This window comes from Chelonoidis abingdonii, chromosome 3 (genome assembly GCF_003597395.2).
Source record: "Chelonoidis abingdonii isolate Lonesome George chromosome 3, CheloAbing_2.0, whole genome shotgun sequence".
Taxonomy (NCBI): Eukaryota; Metazoa; Chordata; order Testudines; family Testudinidae; genus Chelonoidis; species Chelonoidis abingdonii.
The window spans coordinates 98,137,843-98,157,365 of record NC_133771.1 but is presented as its reverse complement, the minus strand read 5'-3'; the positions used below and the strand labels follow the sequence as shown (position 1 = coordinate 98,157,365).

General features: G+C 40.6%; 1 protein-coding gene across 1 annotated transcript in view; it reads left to right on the top strand.

Annotated features, from left to right (window-relative positions):
• The window catches only part of TRDN (triadin), a 331,687-nt gene that overhangs the window by 207,262 nt on the left and 104,902 nt on the right, over window positions 1-19,523 (top strand). The window contains exons 18-21 of the mRNA XM_075064568.1: window positions 1,469-1,504; window positions 12,110-12,142; window positions 12,246-12,293; window positions 13,483-13,509. Coding sequence (XP_074920669.1) covers window positions 1,469-1,504; window positions 12,110-12,142; window positions 12,246-12,293; window positions 13,483-13,509 — 144 coding nt within the window. The remainder of the gene's footprint in view (window positions 1-1,468; window positions 1,505-12,109; window positions 12,143-12,245; window positions 12,294-13,482; window positions 13,510-19,523) is intronic.

Sequence of the window (19,523 nt, the reverse complement as noted above, 5' to 3'; positions counted from 1 at the left end):
ATGTCCCTTGTCTAGCAAGTACCACCCAACTGAGATTGAGTCAATTCTGTCACAAAGCAGTCCCACAGCTCCCTATTCACACAATCAGAGTGACAAACTCCACTCCTCCCGCCCCAACAGCAAATAAACTGGAGATCCCAGAGCTTTCAAAACAACCATCCCAGGCTGCCATTGGGGTAGGTGTGCCTATGCAAATACACTCTCTGAAATTCTTTCCACCGGATGTTAGGGTAGAGCTCGTCCTGACTCTGCTTACACCTGCAATTACCATTAACCAAACTAGCCTCTATGTGGCATTTTAAATGAAATGCCCTCATGTTACAAATGATGCATATTCTGATGCTCGCTTTAAAAACTAGCAAATGTCCTGAACCAAAATCCAAGCTCCAATTCAATTCCCCTGAAATTGGGGAATTGGATCCAAATTATTCTGCTCAGTCCATCTCTTCAAGGACGTGACTGTTTTTAAAATAGTCTCCAAAAAACTTTTTGGATATTACTCAGTAGCTTTTGTACTGTCATTTACCTGCTTAATGACTTTACTTTGTAAGCCTTGATCTTTCCCATCTCCCACTTTAACCCATATAAATGGTGTTACTTACTAAAGAAAAAATGTTGAGCTCTGATTTCCTTTGAGTACTGTTTTGGGAACTCCTCCCAAGGCCCAAAGTTCCCTGATTACTTAGTGGGGACTCATCAGTTCAGGTCTTTCAAAGAATAAAATAAATAAAATTCAGAGCTGGGGCCTATTTCAGATGCTCAAATATATAAATGAAGTTGGTTGCTTTTAATCTTGCCATGGTTTCTGTTGGATAATTGTTCTAAAATGGTTTTTCATTTTTTCATGCATCACTGATTCTTCCAGATTTTGGCCCAAAGCAGAAGGAAAAAATGGTGAAATATGACAAAAAAGATTGTTCTTGAGGTAGTTACAGCCTGATGGGAGGCAGGAAATACTGGAAATCTGGTAAGAGGGCCTGTTGTGACCAGATTTCCAGTTGAGTTTTGTAGACTCAGATCATTCCGATAAATCTCCAGAGTTATGAGCATTTATCAGACTTGAATGTTCACTTTCTTTAAAAATGGAATATTCTACCTTTTTGTGCATTTAGCATTTCCCAAGCTAGAGTGGATCTGAGAAACTTTTTTAGAAACCTGATTTAAATCTTTTGATAGCACTGCATGTCAAGGGAGTCAACACTGCACTAGGCCTTCTTTAAAAAGACTGACACCCTCCCTTACAAATTTTGATTAACAAAAAAAGATGTACCCCTATGGAACATTATCTTCACTTAGGAAATATAAAATCAACACTTACAACATGTTCAAGAAAATTTAATTAGTTTTTTGCAAGAATTATTGAGATGTAAAATAGCCAAACATGTCTAGATTATAAAAGTGATTGTTGTCTAAACTGCCAAAGCTCAACTGTTGACTGATTATAACTACATAATTATTTTATTTTTAGTTTCCAAGACAGCAGCAGCAGCTAAAACAGCAGAAGGTAAGAAAAGATATTTTTGCAAGTCATTTTCACCTGTAAATTTTTGCTTTCTAATGGAAGAAATGTAGCAAATAAACAAAGTTTATGGGACTACAAAATATGCTTTGAAGGAAAAAATGTTCTTTATATATCTGAGCACTAACAATTATGTTCTGCTATAGGAAACTATTAAGAGGTATGAGAAATGCTTAAAAGCACTGATAAAACATGACTACCATTAAATGTTAAGATCTATTTCTTTTTTAAGTAACAGGAATAATGTAAGTGCATGTATGAGAGGTGCTAATAGTTCAAGTGATTTTTCAGGTCAATCACCAGCAGGTGGCTCTATAGAGCCACTTGTTAAGACTGTATTCTAATTTTACCATTTCTTACTATAACACTTCCAAGTTCTGTCTTTATTATTATTATACTCAGTCAATATCGCTACAGCTCTTGTGCAGGACCTTATCTTCTTCTTGTGTAGCTACAGCACCCTTGAAGCAGCACATGGAAGAAACTATGCTGGCGGACATACTGGGGGGTGGAGTCAAGGCTCTGCCCAGTCCCAACCTAACTGCTCTTGGAAGATGGAGTAGGTCTGGGAGGCTATGCAGAGGCTTAGGTCTCAATCCCCTTAGGCCTCTGTGGGCAGGTGTATGGTGGGCCATGATCTGACTCTGAATAGGAAAGGAAAAATTAGTGTGTGATCTGTATCATAATGTATACGCACAAGGGGGCAGAATTAAGGTTGCAAAGGCAGTTTTTTTTCTTCTTCCAACTTTTGAATGCTTCACTTTAGAACCTTAAAATCTTTAAACATAGGGTTTTTTAATAACATGTAAAATGATTTTTGTCAGAGCAATTTAGTTTCCTAATGTGACATACAATTCTTATTCTTCTAACTTATGATAGACTTTAAAAAAATAGAATTCAAGACATTTAATCACTTTTGCTAGGATTCTGAAACCCTCACCCACTTAGCATGTTATGGCTTATTCTAAAGCAAGGTATCACCATATTAACCCATACTTTAAAATATATTTCAACAAAATTCATTTTTAAAATTAATTTTCAATAATTCCTATTGCGCTATTTCAGATTGTGAAGGTATGTATACTCAGATAGAATCTAACCCCTTTATAAATATCACTGTCCTAGTCTAGCATTTGACATAACTATTCAATACATTGGAAGTATTGTTGTGTTACTAACACTGGATTATGACATTCCTTCAAGAACAAGGCAGCAGGAGCAAGCTAACTGTTAAACAGAGAAGTCAGGGATTTATCTTTGCTAGCAACAGTGATGAGAGGAGAACTATATCTAAGCTAAATGATAGTTAATTGGGAGTTTGATTTAAATGACTTTTAAAAATATCTGCTTTTTATGTGAGAGGCTTTTTAAGGGGCTTGCCTAGTAGCTGACAAACTTATAAAAGCACTGCAAATATTCACAATTAATTGTTGATTTGTAATGTTTTGGGGGACAGTTCCACAAAACACTTAGGGACATGTTTAAGTGCATCCCTCTCCGACAAAGCCTTTAATCATGTGTTAAGTGTTTTGCTGGGGGTTGTCAGGGAGGGGTAGTACCTCTGATGGGGGAGCAGTCATACTCCTAGGAGTAGCTCATCCATTTTGGTCCCCACTTGACACCCACCTGCGGCTCCAAGTAGCTGTCAGCAGCCACACCCCGGAAACTGTCTCGACTGGTGGGCTAAACCAAGTGAGGGTAGCTGATGAGTCTGAGACCCTTGGTGAGTTAGGGCCTGTCTACCCATTGCATTCGAAGGCTGGATCCGGCTGACTGAGGAAACCTGTTCAACGGTCAGGAAGGCGGTGACAGCAAGCGTTGTGGAACGTTTCAGAGCACAACAAGACACGTAGGTGTCCTGGTCATCCACTGTGCTCTGCCCTATCTCCAGCCGTCTCGACTCTTGTCCTGCCACTGGATACAGATAGGAACTGGGAAGAGAGAATGAGATTGACATTGCGCAACTCTCCCTCACTTTAATCCAATTCACGCACAAGTCTCGACATCATATCATATCACATCATATCAAGTTCTGTGACGATGGGCGAGCGACGAAGCAGCAGGTGTGGATACACTGGGAGCTGTAGCCACAGACCTGCACACAGGCGGCTCAGTTATAATGGTCGTTCCTCACTGACCGAAGCAGCAGTGGAGCTCGGCATCTTCCTGAGTGACTGAGCAGCCCTATTCAGGATTGCACTGCTCACCTCCGTAGAACGAGGAGGGGGCTAGAAAAGGTGCCCTAAACATTGCCTGCTTCACCTTACCCTGGCCAGCATACCGCAGCTGGCGGGGATCCCACAAAAGCGGTCGAACAAAAGCAAAACTTAGAGTGACACCGATCACCATTGGCACATGGAATGTGCGCACGCTACTGGACAACATCACAGCAGACAGATTGGAGAGAAGAACAGCCCTTGTCGCCAGATATCTCGCATGCTACAACACTGACATTGCAGCCCTTAGCGAAACTCGCTTTGCTAATGAAGGACAGCTGTCCGAGTCAGGCGGAGGCTATACATTCTTCCGGAGTGGCCGCAGCAGTGATGAGCGTTGTGAATCTGGAGTTGGCTTCGCCATCAAGAATCATCTTGTTCAGAAACTTGCCAGTCCCCCCATGGGTGTGAATGACTGGCTTATGACAATGAAGCTTCTGCTTCAAAAAGGAAAACAAGCTACTTTGATTAGCGCATACGGTCCCACAATGACCAACCCAGAGTATGTGAAGGATAAATTCTATGAAGAACTAGATGCTCTGCTATCATCAGTGCACCACACAGATGAGCTGATCCTGCTTGGCGATTTTAATGCAAGAGTCGGATGCGATGCTGCAGCCTGGGAAGGAGTCATTGGGAAAAATGGAGTGGGAAAGTGTAACAGCAATGGCCTGTTACTGCTGAAAACTTGTTCAGCACATGACCTTCTGATCACCAATACGGTCTTCTGCCTCCCTACCTGTAACAGGACTTTGTGGATGCATCCCCGTTCCAAGCACTGGCATCTGATCGACTATGTCATCATTAGGAGAAGGGACAGACAAGATGACAGGGTTACAAAAACTATGTGTGGCTCTGACTGTTGGACTGATCATAGACTCATAGTATCCAAAATGAAGCTCTGTATCATGCTGAAGAGATGACCACAAGGCTGTAAGGCTCTCAAAAGGATCAATGTGTTGAAGCTGAAGAACAGCCGCATCACTGAAAATCTAGCGGAAGACCTAGAGAATGAGTTTGCTGATCTTCGTATTGAGGATGACGCAGAGAAAGACTGGGAGCGATTCCGCAACACTATCCATACAGCTGCATCGAAGGTATTGGGGCCCTCCACACGCAGGTGGCAAGACTGGTTTGACGAAAATGATGCAGAAATCCAGGCCTTACATGCTTGAGAGCAATGTCGCATGTGCATATCAACGACGACCATTCTCAGCGGCAAGAAGACGCCTTTATCAACGCTTGCAGAACAGTACAGAACCGACTGCGCAAATGAGAGACTTGTGGTGAGGCCAAGCAGATGAAAATACAGGTGTATGCGGATAGATGACTATAAGCCAGTTTTATGAAGCCCTCAACACACTCTATGGTCCACAGTCTTCTGGGAGCTTTCCCCTCTGAACTCTGATGGCACTGTGCTTCTTACAGAGAGAACGCAGATTCTCCAGAGATGGCTGAACATTTTGAAGCAGTCTCACAACTTCCCTCAGCATCAATGATGAGGCCTTGACAAGAGCTCAGGTTGCAGTCATGACTCCATGGATGCTTCACCAGAAGGGACGAAGTGAAGAAGCCATCAATCAGCTGTCAAGTGGCAAAAGCCCAGGTCAGATGCCATGGTGTAACAAAGTCGGTGTACAAAGGTGTACAAAGTCGGTGTACAAAGCAGAGGTGTACAAGTCGGTGGACGCTGTGCTGCTACGGAAACTCACTGAGCTGTTTCAGTCTTTGGAAGCAGGGATCATTCCACAGGAATTTAGAGAACGCGCATATCAGGCACCTCTATAAGAGGAGGGCAATCTCCAGGTATGCGACAATCAGTGGAATTCTCTGCCTCTCTACAGCGGGGAAAGTTCTTGCACGGGTTCTTTGAACGGATTGATCAATCACTGGAGCAGAGCTTAATGCTAGAATCACAATGCGGCTTTCGCAAGGGATGTGGGACTTGACATGATCTTCGCTGTGCGTCAGCTACAGAAGAAGATGTCAAGAAAGAATCGTGAACTCTACATATTGGTGGACCTCCGAAAGCATTCAGCTCTGTCAGTTGCCAGGGCCTGTGGAAGATCATGTTGAAATTCGGCTGTCCAGACAGATTAACGAATGGTACGTCAGTTCATCACAGTATGATGGCTGTGTCCTGGATGAGGTGAAACATCTGAGGCTTCCGTCACAACGGTGCAGAAGGGTGTGTTTAGCACCACTTTGTTCAGCATGATATTCTCTGCCACTCTGAGATCCTTTGAGATGCACTAGAAGAGTAGGCCTGAAGTAAGAGATGAAGTGAAATCAGTCTGAGGCGACTAGAGTGTCTCACAAGGTGAAGGAAACTGTACTTCGAGACTTTCTTTTACTGATGATTGTGCTTCTGATATGCTAGTACAGAACCAGAAATGCAATCAGTATGGAAAGTTTCATCTGCATGCAAACTTGGTCTCAATTAACATCAAGAGACTGAGGTCATGCACGCGCACACACCATCTCCAGTACTCAGAATCTGTCCCATAGTATGGAGAAGATGACTCGGGTATGGACAACTTCGTGTACCTGGGCAGTGTCAATAGATGATGAAGGTAAACTGCCGAATTGCTAAGGCAGCTTGCATTTGGCGATTGCACTCTAAAGTCTGGAACGTCGAGGGTCAGTCTTCAATGAGCTGAGGTTACGAGCAGCGGTGTTCCACTCTGCTGTCGCCTGCGAGAATGGACTGTCTATCGGAGTCACAGCCACAACAGGCTCAATCGCTTCCACTTTCCTGTCTGCGAAAGTTAAAAATTCAGATGGCAGGACAAAGCGCCGTACTGAAGTCTTACCAGAACGAGTCTGCGTCAGTTTACACACTGCTGATGGAGCCCAACCAGATGGGCAGACATGTCGTGAGAAGTCAGACGAGCGCTTCTCTAACAGCTCTTACGGAGAATCACCCAGGGAAAGCGTCCCATGGAGGACAAAGAAGCGGGTTCAGGAATTTTTATGCGAAGACTTCTGAATAGTCTCGAGATCAACACCGCCACATGGGAAACCCTCGCACTGAACCGTCCAGCATGGCGCAGCCTCATTCACACAGGCAGTAATATCTCTGAGGCGAGGCGTACTGCTGAGGCTGAAAGAAAGCGCGAGTTATGCAAGTCCAGGGCTGCCTGCACATCATCGACAGTGCCATCACATGTCTGCCCGACATGTGACAGGACATTCCACGCCTGAATCGGACTGATCAGTCATCTTCGGATGCACAGAGGCCGGTCATCGAACGAATGAGTTGTTGAGGTCTTCATCGACAACGATGGACGAACATCATCATCATCATCACATCAAGTATTTTGCTGAATTGGGGCCATAAGGCATACCTACTGTGTGACTGACTTCTCAGGCAGTGCATCTGCTGTTAATGCTACCTGTGCTGAGCTTGTATTAAATTGAATAAGCAGTTTGCAGAGGAATAAATGGGTCCAATCCTGCACTGTTAAGATCACTAGCAAAATTTCACTTGACTTAAATGGGAGCAGGAGCAGAAACAGGGTCAAAAGTGGAAGGGATGCAGTAGATTTTTCTATAAGAAATTAGAGAATGCACATGGTGAATTTATTATGCTGTCTAGTAGCTGATAGATTTTTTGAGCCAGTTTGTAGCAAATCTTATTTTGTGTGTGTGTGTGTTTCACTTGCTTTGTGACATTATTTAAACTTTAATTTCATCAGTTCATCATACCTTACTGCTCTTTTAATGTCAAATCTCTTACTTTTATATATTAAGAGTTTAACTTTTGGTTTTAAAGTTGAGCCCAATGACATATGTACCAAACAAGTTATTTGCAATATACTGTGCAAAATCTATCATTTTCTCTTTCAAGGTGCCCACAAATATTACACAGCATTTTGCTCTTACATAACAGTTCCTGCATAATCTTTGAATGCCCAAGCTGAGAGCTCTAAACATTCAGAAATAGCTGCTGCTGGCATGCTCTATTTTGTTGCACATACTAGAACGCTTCCAGCATTTTTTGACTGTCAGAGCTGCCACTTCTCCTGATGCTTTTTGTTGGTGTCCTTCATGTCTTTGCCCTTGCTGAGAAATTCTGTAGGAGTCGTGTGCCCTGCTGTGCAGCTACAGAACCCTGTCTGCGTATTTAACCATTAGGAGATCATGTACTTGCCCTTTGAATCTAGTGGTCTGGAGCCAAGGAACCAAAGTATTAAAAAACTAGAACTAATCAGGAATTTTCCAACAAAACCTCTTTTTTCATCAGAAAATGCAGATGCATTATAACCAAACCTGTTCATGAGAGAGGGTGAGTTTTGATGACCATTAAGCACTGGAACAGGTTATCTAGGAGGGTTGTGAAATCATCATAATTATTTTAAAGATTAGACAAACATCTGTCAAGGATGGTCCTGACCCTGTGCAGAGGGATGGACTAGATGACCTCTTCCAGTCCAACTGTTCTATGATTCAATAACTCTCCAAATTCTGTTTTGTTTTTTTAATTAAAGGTTGAAATTGAAACATAATGTTTTGAAATCATCACAATCTGAAAATAAAAATTGGATGATTGGTCCTCAGATTTTTAAGATTTTGATTTTTCATCTTGAATCAGATTGGAGAAAAAATTAATATCTTGAAAATTCTCCTGGGACAGGAAAATCATTTCCCATGCAGCTCTAATAACAGTCTCTAACTCTTACTGTTCCTCATTCCTTCTCTTTCTGCTGGCCTGAGTGGTAAGCCCTCCTCTGTGAGGGTTTAATGCTAGGTTTCTTGTTACATTTGTTAATTTTCAGATGTATTTATTTCTGAAGCAGCTTTAATCATTAGTTTTTACGATTAATTGTTTTTCCTGTAGAATTGATAGTTAATCTGCTCATCGTGTCTTCACATGGCAGATGATGTGCAGAAACCAGGGTTTAAGAGGGACTTCCTCTTCCCACAGAAATCTCTATTTCAGACTAGTGTTTAAAGTGCCTGGGGTAAAGGTCACTGCTCATGTGTCAAAGAGGTGTGCTGCTTGTGCAATGTGTACACCATGACCTGAAAGATTCTGTAGAATCTAAGCCTTCCTTGTAATAAATCCTATATGAAAGGTTTTATAAGCCACGTGGACCTAAGCAAAGCTGTCTTCCAGAAGACACTGTGGGTTCAAAACAGATGGATAAAACGCTGGAAAATTTTTCTAAATCCAGTAAATTGTCCTCAAGCCCATCAAGGCAGCAGTAGAAATGATTGCATCTGAAGAGTTCTAAGTCAGGGCCTCAAAGGGCTGGAAATACACCACAGATCCCTCTGCACCGCCTCCTAAAAAGAAAATGAAGGGGTTGCAAATGCTCCTCAAGTGCCTGTTATGACATGGATTTTGCAGCATCCCAATCTTTGGCAAATGGACACTTTTCTGTATGAAATTCTGTCTTAGAATTGACATAGAGCTATATGGGAAGAATCAGAAGGCATAGGTACTTGACCTGCCTTTTAAGGTAACTGACCTTGTCCACTCAAGAATTGATGAGACCTCAGAGAAGTTGAAGGTGCCCAGATCACCACTTCTTCTCTAGGTTTAAGCCATCCTTTTTTTTTTTAGCAGAAGCATTTATGCTTTTGATATCAGATGGGTCAGTATTAGCTTGTTTCTTGGGGCAATGAGGGCTGGTGGTGGCGGGGGATGGGACAGGAAGGTTCCATTTCATTCAGGGATTCAAATCCAGTCATCCTGAGAAACCTTACAGAGATGATCAGGGCAGCAGCTTTGAGCAGGGGGTTGGACTAGATGACCTCCTGAGGTCTCTTCCAACTCTAATATTCTATGATTCTATGATGTTGACAAGATCTGTGTGGCCATCATTTCCTGCAGGCCAGGCAAAGCAGGAGTTTTGTAAGCTTGCCAAAGGACCTTGTAACAGTTTTGTTAGCATCTGTATTCCTCTGAAGAATCGGTGCTGCAATTATTTCAGGCATGGCAGGAAATCTCTTCAGATTAATGAATCCTGGAGATTGCCAATCATAGGCACGTGTTTCCAGTCTGAGGATATGCTGAAACCCAATCTTCCTTCTCCATCTCTTTTCAGTGATCATTCTGAAGAGAAACGGCTACGAATGAAAGTCAGCTTTCATTTACGAACAGGGAGCTATAAAGTTGGTGCCAAAACCTTAGTAGGGGAGGAAGTGTTTTCCCACCCTGAATTTCTTATTTCAGAAAATAAAGGAATCAGCAACCTATATTCATGATCTTTAGAAACTGAAGAAATATGGGGTAACAAATTCTTGTAATGAACCTCTTTATAACTTGAACAAGCCAACAGGAAAATTGCAGGTAAACAAACAAAAAGATACAATACTATTAGCTTCCCAACCTCAGGATTTGCAGTGTTCAACATACTGCACAGGATTTGGCAGTTCTGTGTTTTAATGTAGAATGGGATTTATTATAATCCTTGTATCCAAAATTGAGGATTCTAGTACAGAAATCTGTTTCCCTTAACTGTAATGAATATATCTAATGACATTGATTATACTATAGTTTATATTATAGAACAATGAACACAATGGAGACGATAGGCAATTTTAATGGAAGTTCAACTTTCTCACTGATTTCACATGAATTTCACTTACTCACACTACTGCTTTAAGATTAGAATACTTTATCTGAATTAATTGAAAGGCATATATGTCATGAAGAGAGACAGAGAATCAAAATGGAAACATGTGACTGTTCCAATGATAGCAGGTGAGAGAAGGTCACAGTCTGAGAATTACCTTGTTGCTGGTGAAGATCTAAAGTACTCTGCAGCAATATGCCAGCTTCAATGCTTTTCAGCACCACTTGCAGTTTAAGGAATTGAGCGGCATAAAAAATAACCTCAGAGATTTTCTTCTCTCTCCCATCTCCTCAGTGATCACATCACTATCAGCAAAATAAAAATTGCATTTAGGTGGTTTCATTAACAATTAATAAATATTTTACTGGTTTTCACAAAGGCAAAAAATGTTTTTGTGAAAACTTCAGAGTGTGTAGCATATGGTGAAATTTCAAACTTGAAAAAAATCTCAGTTGCACATATGATAGAATATTTATTTGTCCTCAGCCACAGGCTGTGCCCTGGATAAAGATATTTTTGGCCTTGCTGATAAATTAATAAATTCTTATGAATACATGCACAACTTGTACTGTTAAAAGTCTTACAGAGGCTATGGCAAGTGCCTAACATGTATATTGTACAATAGGACAAAATCCTCTGTTGTGTCAGATTGACAATTAATTAATAGAAGAAATTTCTTCTAAATTAGTAGAAGTGGCCTGAGCCATAAAGGTAAGATCTAGATCTGAATTTTCTCAAAGCTTGTGGTTGTTGGGATCTAAGGTTTTGGTGTACCCCAGTATAATAGCAGAGTAGAAGTAAGTCAGTCATAAATTCAGATTCTGATCCAAACTTCCTAACTAATTCTGTTAATTATTGAATAAAAACTTCCCTGTGGAAAGTTGCAGCTATTTGTAAATTGGATTTCATATTTTCTGGAAGAATCTTGTTGAATTTGCTTAATGAAAATGAAATTTTAGGTCACACAAAAGTGCTTAAAGTGAAAGTTGGTAGTATCACACCAGTTCTGTCCCTGTTTCCTTTGTCTAAGGGTTGGGAGACTGTGGAAAAACAGGAAGCAGTCAGATGCCCCTGGAGTCAAAGAAACCATCGTTAGATATCCTTCAGTTTCAGAGAAGCAAGCATAAACAGGGAAAATAGGTTTACAAAATGTGTTTATATATAATAGATATAAATGGAGGAGCACTTATGCTATATAAAACATGAATGTGCTGCAATGTTGTGTATGTTACTGAGATGACTGGTTAAATCAGTCAAAGTAACTGTCTTCCAGTCTCCAGTCTTCCTTTTTCCTTCCTCCCCTCCAGCCCCACATGCAAGCAGCATTAACTCATCCCTTTTCTTAATTATTATGAATTTTAGCCAATGATAATAGGGAATTTACCATTTCAATTAGCTATTTCCATCTCTTTCCTCTCCCCCTGGGTGGCTATGCCCCACTGCCTTGAATCTTTGCTGAATGGCTATAAGTAGTTCTGAGGAGGAGGTTGTTGGTGTGGTGTTCTGGGAGAGTCTCAGTGTGGAAAAGGTTGGGAATCACCGAGGTCTTAGATTGTCAGATGATCCAGACTAAGTCTAAACATGTTTGCTCTTTAATTGCTATTAACATTTCATTTCATCACCTAACAATATGACTGTGGAACTATTTTTTAGCTATTTGGTATTAGCATTAGCTAACTCCATTAGCTCAGGAGTGTCTGATCATGGCACAAAAAATACATTTTAGGAGGAGTGTATGTAACAGCATTACCAAAAGTAGAGTCAAAATATTTTTCTTTTTTAATTTTTAGAATCACCCAAGAACGAAAAGCTGGTGGAAACTGGTAAATAACTCCCATTTTTTAGTTTTATTTTTCATCTGAGCTACTGAATGTTTTAGTGACAACTCCCACATTGTAATAAACAACCTTTTCTTGTTTGTTCTAGCCAAACCACTGAAGAAGGAAATACCTGCAGTAGCTCCAAAAGAACCTGGTAAAACCTGTAAAAGTCTCTTTTAGAAGCTCATTTCCTTAATTTAAACTTAAATCTAAATTAACTCAAGTCACTATTAGGGGAAGGGATGGGAACTGCACTGTGCTAGAAGAGAACAGATTTGCCAATTTACTCAAATTTATTAGAATGGCTATGGAGCATGATAACTTAGCCATTCTGTTGTATCTGAGAGCCAATTACATGAAGGTAAGCATGACATCATTATTCTTTTGAATGTTAGATTTTGATTTCAGCTTCCTCACTTTTTTTTCTCCAAGGGAGGAAGTAAGTCTGGCTCTGGGATTCAAATACTTTGAGACTGGAAGAAGAAGATACAGTGTATCAGGGTTTCCCCCCCTTCCCTTCCTTCAAACAACTAAACTCAATTATTTCCTCCAACCAGCCTTCATTTAAATAGAGAAGACAAAAAGGCTTCTTTCAGCCAGACTCTCCTCTGATTTCAGGCTGGATCCATTTCTCAGATCCGCCCAAACACTGCCTTAACTCTTCTTATAGACCTGCTTGATGGCCCATTTTCTAGATGAATCCAGTGTCTCCAGATGGGTTTCTTGGCAATCTTTCCAATTAGCACAAACACCTGTGCTAGCTAGCCTACTTAGGGAAATATTACCTTCTCCCCACCATAGGTGAGGCATATAAACCCATCCTAGTAGTCAATAAGTATGAAGAACCTAATAATGAGGAAATGAGAATTATGATTTTTGATCAATGATGCTTTAGAAAGAAATATCATCCAATAATTAAATATCAAACACTGGTACGTAAATTAGACTGAATACGTGATATTTTCAATACTACTTTTGATCTAGACTCCATTGTGTTTGTCAGTATTAGAATGCTATTTTTCATCTGCTGCACATAAATTTTTCAGCTGAACTGAGACAAATTCTGCTAACCACCATACTTATTGAGATGTCTGTTAAGTGTCTGGATTGTTTCTTCCCTTTCCTGTGTGCATGCTATATGCATATTCTGAAGCCAGTTTTCCATGTGTACTGTACATGCTTGCTGAAATAAGTGGAACTTTTCAAGCTCCATGTATACCTTACTGGCTAGCCTGGCTTTCTGTAGATTTTAACCATGTACAATGAGAATATCTTAACGAGAGACGTGTTGTTTGTATGCATTGTAATGTTTGTTTCTTAGAATATATTCATTTATTTTACAGTATCTGTGGAAAGTCATAAGGTAAAAGGTAAGTAACTGCATGTGTTTTTAAAATAAAAGTGAAAAACTATGTATTTATAGTTATTAATACAAAAGTACTGCATCACTGTCATTAGAGATATATAAAGATTTGATTTGATTAGAGTCATATGGATTTTTTTTGAAAGAATAGCAATGTCTCGACTTTTTCCATCTCACAAGCTGCTCCGAAAGCCATTTAGCATCTCATAGAAGTAGAGTAGCATGTCCAAACATGAACCGACCAGCAGAGTATGATTGGACATGCTTCGGTAGTCGTGAGACTCCTCACAAAGCAGGCCACAGAACCCTACCCAGTCCACTTTATAACAACCCATGACTAGTTATGAGTCCTCAAAATGGGTTTGAAGACCTCAACTGCAGAGAATCCACACAAGTGACCCATGCCCCACGCTGAAGAGGAAGCGGAACCTCCAAGGCCCTGCCATCCGCCCTGGAGGAAAATTCCCTCCAACCCAAATATGGCGATCAGCTAAACCTGAGCATGTGGGCAAGACTCACCAGCACAGCACCCAGGAAAGAATTCTCTGCAGTAACTCAGATCCATCCCATCCAACATCCCCTCACCAGACCATTGAGCAGACTTATCTGCTGATAATCCAAGATCAATTGCCCAAATTAAACTATCCATCATATCATCCCCTCCATTACTTATCAAGGCTTAGTCTTAAGCCAGATAAGTCTTTTGCCCCCACTAACTTCCATCGGAAGGCCGTTCAAGACTTCACTCCCCTAATGGTTAGAAACCTTCATCTAATTCAAGTCTAAACATCCTAATATCCAGTTTGTACACATTTGCCTTGTGCCTACATTAGTACTAAGCTTAAATAATTCCTCTCCCTCCCTAACGTTAATCCCCTGATATATTATGTAGAGCAACATATCCCCCCACAGCCTTCTTTTGGCTAGGCTAAACAAGCCAGCTCTTGAGTCTCCTTTCGTAAGGCAGGTTTTCCATTTTGGATCATCCTAGTACCGTTCTGAACCTGTTTCCAGTTTGAATTCATCCTTCTAACATGGACACCAGAACTGCACACAATATTCCAGGTGGGTCTCACCAGCCGCCTTATATAACGGTACTAACACTCCTTTATCCTGCTGGAAATACCTCGCCTGATGCACCAGAAAACCGCATTGCTTTTTTAATGGCCATATCGCATTGGCGCTCATAGACATCCTGCTATCAACCAATACCCCAAGGTCCTTCTCCTCCTCTGTTGCTTCCAACTGATGCTCCCTAATGTATATCTAAAATTCTTATTATTAATCCCTAAGTCATGACCTTGCACTTTTCACTATTATATTTCATCCTATTACTATTACTCCAGTTTACAAGTGGTCCAGATCTTCCTGTATAGTATCCCGGTCCTTCTCCGTGTTAGCAATACCCCCCAGCTTTGTGTCATCGCAAACTTTATTAGCACATTCCCGTCTCTTTGTGCCAAGATCAGTAAATAAAGGTTAAATAAGATCGCGTCCCAAAACCAATCCTTGAGGGACTCCACTAGTAACCTTCCTTCCAGCCTGACAGTTCACCCTTCAGTACGACCCGCTGGAGTCTCCCCTTTAACCAGTTCCTTATCCACCTTACAACTTTCATATTCACCATCTTTTCCAATTAACTAACAGTTCCATGGGAACCGTGTCAAATGCCTACTGAATCGAGGTAAATTAGATCTACGATTTCCTTTGTCTAAGTAATCTGTCACCTTCTCAAGAAGGAGATCAGGTTGGTTTGGCACGATCTACCTTTAGAAATCCATGTTGCAATTCATCCCATTCATTGACCTCAATGTCTTAACTACTTTCTCCTTTAAAATTTTTTTCCAAGACCTTACATACTACAGACGTCAAGCTAACAGGCCTATAGTTACCCGGATCACTTTTTTCCCATTCTTGAAGATAGGAACTACGTTAGCAATTCTCCAGTCGTACGTACAACCCCCAGTTTACCGATTGTTAAAAAGTTCTCGCTAACAGGCTCGCAATTTCATGCACCAGTTCCTTTAATATCCTTGGATGGAGATTGTCCGGGCCCTCCGATTTTTGTCCCATTGAGATGTTCAAGTTTGGCCTCTACCTCAGATGCGGTAATTCCACCTCCATATCCTCATCCCGTTTATCATCCTTCCCATCATCCCTAAACTCTCACTAGTCTTATTAAAGACTGAGGCAAAGTACTTATTTAGATATTGGGCCATGCCTAGGTTATCCTTAACCTCCATTCCATCCTCAGTGTATAGCGGCCCCACTTTTTCTTTCTTTGTTTCCTTCTTATTTATGTGGCTGTGGACTTTTACTATTGGTTTTAATTCCCTTTGCAAGGTCCAGTTCTACATGGCTTTTAGCCTTCCTCACTTTATCCCTACATGTTCTGATCACTAAGGTAGCTTCCCTTGCTAATCCCGCCTTCTTCCACTCCCTGTAAGCTTTCTGCTTTTTCCTAATCCCCTCTCTGAGATGCTTGCTCATCCAGCTGGCCTACAACTCCTGCCCATGGTTTTTTTCCCCTTTCTTGGGATGCAGGCTTCCAACAGTTTCGCAGCTGCGACTTAAAGTAATTCCAGGCCTCCTCCGCATTTAAATCCACAGGTTCCTCCATCCAATCCACTTTCCTAACTAATTTCCTTAACTCTTTTAAAATTAGCCCTTGAGAAGTCAAAAACCTAATCCCAGATCTACCTTCGTTTATCCTTCCATCTAGTCTGAACTGAATCAGCTCATGATCACTTGAACCAAGGTTGTCCCTACCACCATTTCTTCTATGAGGTCCTCACTGCTCACTAAAACAAATCTAAAATGGCATCCCTCTTGTCGGTACTTCAACTACTTGGTGAAGAAATCATCCGCTATCACATCCAGAAAAATCTGACCCCTATTATTCTTGCAAGCACTTGTCTCAGTCTATATCTAGGAAGTTGAAGTCTCCATGATCACACATTTCCCCTTAGTGTTTACTTGTTAAAGACATTAAAGAGGTCTCTACCATATCCAAATCAGATCCCGGTGGTCTGTAGCACACCCCAAGCACTATCTCAGGGAGACTCTAGTAGCTTTTTTACCAGTGGATTTTGCCCAGACAGACTGTCTATCCATTCCATCACTTCTTATTTCATTACAGTTAACCTCATCATTGATGTACAATGCTACTCCACCACCTTTGCCTTCTTCCTGTCTTTTCTAAACAGCACATAGCCTTCATACCTGTTACTCCAGAACATGAGTATTATTCCACCAGGTTTCTGTTATCCCTATAATATCTGGTTTCACTTCCTGCAGCAGTAGCTCCAGTTCCTCCATCTTGTTACCTAGGCTCCATCTTGTTACCTTGTCTTTTCCCTGAAGACTCCATAGAGTTCCTGGTGGCAGATTTCTCAGTCTTTCCAATTCAGGAGCTATTGCCTACCCAGCCTAAATCTATAAAGGGCTAGATCCACAAAGGGACTTAAGTACCTAAAGCCCAATGCCTAAAGTCCCTTTGTGGAACTGGGCCAAGGATCTTAAGGAAAGCAGGAAGTGGGTCCACCCAACTCCTTACATAGACATAGCATATTGTGAAAAGGGAAACATGTTTCTAATTTTCCTGCCCACTTTTTTTCATGACCTATTGACTAAATGGTTGTTTTCTTTACAGAGCGGGACAAGGTTTTATACAGAGTGAGAAAGGGGACATCCTGTTTAGCAGCTTTGTCTTCCAATTATTATTGCTTTTAACTCTGCATTAATACTGTAGGTAGGTGGGTAAAAAGGCTTAGATCCACTGGAGCTTTCTCTGTGGCTTTGCTCCTTCAGCTGAGTGCTCTGCACTGTGAGGGCGTGTTGCAGAATCAGACCCTCTGTCAGGAATGTAAAGAAAATCAAAGCTGATATTCTCTGTATCAGGCATATATAAGGTTTCTGGTTCAAAGGGTAAATTCATAATGCTACTATCATTTTGCAGTTAAACAAAACAGAAACTAGATTAATTTAGATGTTACTCTCTTTACGCCTCCACCAGCCAAACTAGAGAACCTAACGAAAACAAGTATGTTAAATAAAGCCTTTGCATTTTGGAAATTCTAGAAAGCCGAAGTGAGAAATAAATGTCATTTTGTAACCATGGGCAATCAAAAAAGCTGTTTTCCTCCTTGTTTGGAGCTGTTGAGCAAATCCTTTTTGTATACATCATTATTGCTCCTGTGACGCTATACTCTATGTCGTCTTTGGGAGGTCATTTTTATGTGAATCATGCCAAAATCTTTGGGCCCAGACGTGCCAGGTTCTGAATGTCTTCAGCACCTATCAGCATCTATGAGAGTTGAAAGAGTACAGCATCTGCACCTTTTAGGATTGGACATGAGGTTTTCTTCTGACGACTTTCAGAAAATGTTCTCTTGAACTCTTTATGAAGTGCTATAATCACAGCTCATAGAATCATATAATATAGAATCTTAGAATCCTAGGACTTCAAGAGTCATCGAGTTCAGACCCCTACAGATGTCTTTCCTTTTCTCACTGGTTTCTTAATTTGGGTAATATAGAAAGCTGATTAGTTGGCATTCAGAAAGACCACAGCTTTTGAAATAGCACAGCTCTTGGTGCAGCACTTTCCTGTTCTGAAGAGTGTGCCAAGTCTGGGAACAAAATCCTCCAGTGAACTCTGTGCTGCAAAATTAGATGATAGCAGTTGGTCTGTTCACGAAAACTGCTTTTAACACTGATTTTGAAGAGAAGGTATAATGTATGAGTGTCACTGAAATTAGATGATCACAGTCATCATTCCTGGCTTTAAAAATCTACGCATCTATGAATTGTAGTGGAAGACACTTCTATAGCAGATGCATGGCTTAGTGTAGAAAATATTATTGCCTGATTTTTTTGCATTATGTCAGTAAACCAATATTTGTGTCATTTCTGCTATGAAAAGAGAAATCCAGCAATCAAATAATTTAGTGAGACTCATACTTTAGTTTGATTACAGCCATTGCACTTTTAAGTAGGTCTGAAAAATTAACATCTAGCTTGAGAAGTGCATCTATATTGTTGGGTGAAAAAGCGCAGTCCATACCAATTATTAAGCTTAACTAATTTAAAGCTTTAGTAGGAACATTTTAGGACAATATATTACCATCCTGATCAAGCATAAATCTTAAGTAAAGCATATATGAGAATAGCATTATCATCAGTTATCAAGTCCTGGTGCAGGTAGGCTATTTTTGTCATCAGCAGATCCATGCTGGTCCGAGCTGGTGTAAATCCTACTTTGCTCCACCCTCACCCCTCTCTTATTAAACACATTCTTTATACCTTGTTTCATAACATTACACAGTTAAAGGTTATTAAAACTACCTCATCTATAAACATTCTATTCTAAGCATATTTTCATATATACTAAACCAAAATCCTCTTAACGGATACATTTTTACATATCATATTAAAACTCTAATTCATACCTCCTTAACTATTTTTTTAGCCATTACTATCCTCCTTCTTATTCAATCCAGCTGTATTTTCATTGCTTTCATGTATTCCATTATTTCTTACAATAATTGTCACACCAAAAAAAGGTCCCTCTTAAGCAAAATAAGCTGCCACGGGATAAGAGAGAAGGTGCTCTCATGGACTGGAAACTGGTTAAAAGATAGGAAACAAAGGGTAGGTATAAATGGTCAGTTTTCAGAATGGAGAGAGGTGAATAGTGGTGCCCTCCAGGGGTCTGTTCTAGGATCAGTCCTATTCAACATGTTCACAAATGATCTGGAAAAAGAGGTAAAGAATGAAGTGGCAAAATTTGCAGATGATACAAAATTACTCAAGATAGTTAAGACCCAGGCAGTCTGCGAAGAGCTACAAAAGGATCTCCTAAAACTGGGTGATTGGGCAGCAAAATGGCAGATGAAATTTAATATTGATAAATGCAAAGTAATGCACATTGGAAAGCATAATCTCAACTATACATATAAAATGATGGGGTCTAAAGTTAGTTGTTACCACTCAAAAAAGAGATCTTGGAGTCATTGTGGA